Here is a 2,996-nt window from a genome sequence, read left to right on the forward strand (position 1 = left end):
ACACACACACACACACACACACACACACACACACACACACACACACACACATTGTGCTTCTAGCTTTCATCCGTCAAGTGCACTCAGTAGGACATGGGTAGCTAGGATGTATATAAGAAGGGCCCATGTACGACCTCTAGAACAAGGTCACTGGGACCTGTATAACAACTGTATATTTCTTGGCTAACATTACTAACAACTATTTGGATTTAGTTGAATTAAACTCTTTGTTAATTAACCTAATCATTATTTCATAATAAGCAGTTACTTCTTTTCTGGGTATACTAATTACCACTTCAATACATGTAAGTCATGTTTTCCTTACTTGTTTTCTGTACCAATCACTGACTCCTTGTTTTCTATTCTGATGGTGTGTATGCATATATGTGCTTTTTCTGTTTAAGTTTTCCTATCTGCTTGTGAATTAACTTCACCTTACCAATGCTTATTCCTTGTTTGATTGTCTGCAAAAACTATGTTGACTTAATTTAGGCCGAAACCAACCTACAATCCTTAGTGCTTTCAAAAGAACAGTTTCAGAAGATGAACCAAATCAAACCAGCAAATCCAAGCCTTCAAAAACAACTTATGGTACTTCTTATTTTTGTTACTGTTGGTTAACGTTCACTAAAACTTTTTCTTAGTTAGCTTGTTTAATTACTGACTAAATTCCTGATAACTAATCCCAGAGCTGAATTTTAATTTCCGATTGGATTTTCAATTCGTTTTCGTTTACTAATGCATTTGGAAACAAGCGTATTACCATTTCAGTTTGTTCTTGACTAGGAATGTAAGTTTGCATGCTTAGCCAGAGAAAACGGTTTGAAAGTTACAGCAATGTATCCTGCCTGAAACATTGTAATAGAGTTATAAGCCTGGTATACTTTAGCCCAGAACATTTACTAGTTAAGACCATGTAGTGAAAATCGTATGTCATCTAGGCAAAGTACTACAGCCATGTTGTCATTTTGGCAAATAAAAATACATAATAAATAGTTTAAAAACTATTTTCTTAGCCGTTTTCCTATAACTACTGGCTGTCCTACTTACAGCTAATCTTTCGGTGGCTCATTGGAGTGAACAGAGAGTTACAGCCCTTGCTGGAGCAATGCACAATGGCTGTCATAAGATTGAAACTTTTATGCGACCAGCTGGAGCAATCAGCATAACCTCACAGACAACTCATTACATTCAATAGCACTCAAACATCTAGCTAACACTACTAACAATTATTTGGATTTAGTTGTATTAAACTCTTTGTTAATTAACCTAATCATTATTTCATAATAAGCAATTACTTCTTTTTCTGGGCATACTAATTACCAGTTCAATGGTATCTACACTTAAGTCATCTTTTCCTTTTATGGTTAAATCGTTTATCAGATTCCAGCTTTGTCTTTTGCTATCCATACACCAGGTTCATTGCAGCATGGTCTCTCCATTCTTCTTAGAATGTAATTAGAGACTCAATGTACCCTGGGTGGTGGTTAGAAAAATACAGCATTTGTCTGGTGTTTCGTTAGTTATGACACAAATGTCATGCGTCATCATAATAATGTTTTATTCCAGAACGAGTGTTTTTCATTTTTCCAGCTGTTATCGTTTTTATTGCAGTGTTTTGTTGGTCCTTTTTAGTGAAGGATGAAAATTTTGTACTAAAATTTAAAAGGGAGTCAGAGGTGCAACTTATACAGAAGTCATCATCATCATCGTTTAACATCTGTTTTTCATCCTGGCATGGGTTGGACAGTTTGACAGGTTTAGAGATCCAGCGGCTGCACCAGGCTCCAATCTGATCCGGCAATGTTTCTACAGCTGGATGCCCTTCCTAATGCCAACCACTCTGAGAGTGTAGTGGGTGCTGTTTTTACATGCCACTGGCACAGGAGTCAGTCAGTTGGACCTGGCATTGATCACATTCGGATAGTGTTTTTTATGTGCCACTAGCATGGGGCTCAGTCAAGTGGCACTGGCATCGGCCACATTTGGATGATGCTTTTTATGTGCCACCAGCATGGAGGCCAGTCTGTGGGGTACTGGCATCAGTCACAATAAGATGGTGCTTTTTACATGCCGCAGGCACAGGGGACAGTCAGGCGGACCTGGCATCGATCATGTTCGGATAGTGCTTTTTAAATGCCACCGGCATGGTGGGTATTCAGGTGGGTACTGGCATTGGCCACGTTCAGATGGTGCTTTTTACGTGCCACCAGCAAATATAGTAAATGTGAATATCTCTGTCCTGTTGGAATAAATGTGTCTTTGTCTTTGAATTTTAAATGTTTTCAGGAATTTCATTGATGAAGTTAAAGAGATTTTATTGATTTCTTTATTGTTATTGTCCATTTTCTAGAAAAACCTGTTAAAAAGAGAAAAACCAAAAAGAAGGAAGACAGTGATTCCGACAGTGGTTTTGTCCCTAAGAAACCCAAAGTAACTAAAGTCAAGAAAGTAAGTATTTTGTCATTTCTCTCTCCATTTGTATCTTCCTCATATTGCCATAATTTCCATAACAGCTACTACAGGAGATCATTATTTCTTAACGAACATTGATTATTCTCATAATTTCATTCTAATTTGAATTGTTTTTATTGCCATTTCTGTACGATGATAGGATTGTCTGTGAAGTTCTGATACTGTATCGTTGAAGTACTTGCTTAACCCTTTAGTATTTAACCCTTTCCATACCAACCCACCTGAAACCAGCTCTGGCTCTGTAGTACAATTGTCTTGTTTTCATCAGTTCTGAATTAAAATCTTCCACCAAACCTTAGTCACAATTTATGTTCCTAACACTAACTTAATAATGATAACTAAGTTAGTTTACTAAATTCTTTGTTATATTTAAAGTAATTGAAAGAAACACAGAGCATCTCAGAATAAATACAGTAACGAAAGGGTTAAAATTGGAGAGAGAATAAAGTGGGCCTTAACGATAATGATGATATCTATCTATCTATCTATCTATCTATCTATCTATCTATCTATCTATCTAT

At 36.6% G+C, this 2,996-nt stretch overlaps 1 protein-coding gene across 1 annotated transcript in view; it reads left to right on the forward strand.

Annotated features, from left to right (window-relative positions):
- LOC106883642 (uncharacterized) overlaps positions 1-2,568 on the forward strand; it is a 10,744-nt gene extending 8,176 nt beyond the window's left edge. Inside the window, exons 6-7 of the mRNA XM_014934734.2 lie at positions 493-591; positions 2,354-2,568. Coding sequence (XP_014790220.1) covers positions 493-591; positions 2,354-2,553 — 299 coding nt within the window. The 3' untranslated portion in view covers positions 2,554-2,568. The remainder of the gene's footprint in view (positions 1-492; positions 592-2,353) is intronic.
- The last annotated feature ends 428 nt before the right edge of the window (positions 2,569-2,996 follow it).

This window comes from Octopus bimaculoides, chromosome 8 (assembly GCF_001194135.2).
Source record: "Octopus bimaculoides isolate UCB-OBI-ISO-001 chromosome 8, ASM119413v2, whole genome shotgun sequence".
NCBI lineage: Eukaryota > Metazoa > Mollusca > Cephalopoda > Octopoda > Octopodidae > Octopus > Octopus bimaculoides.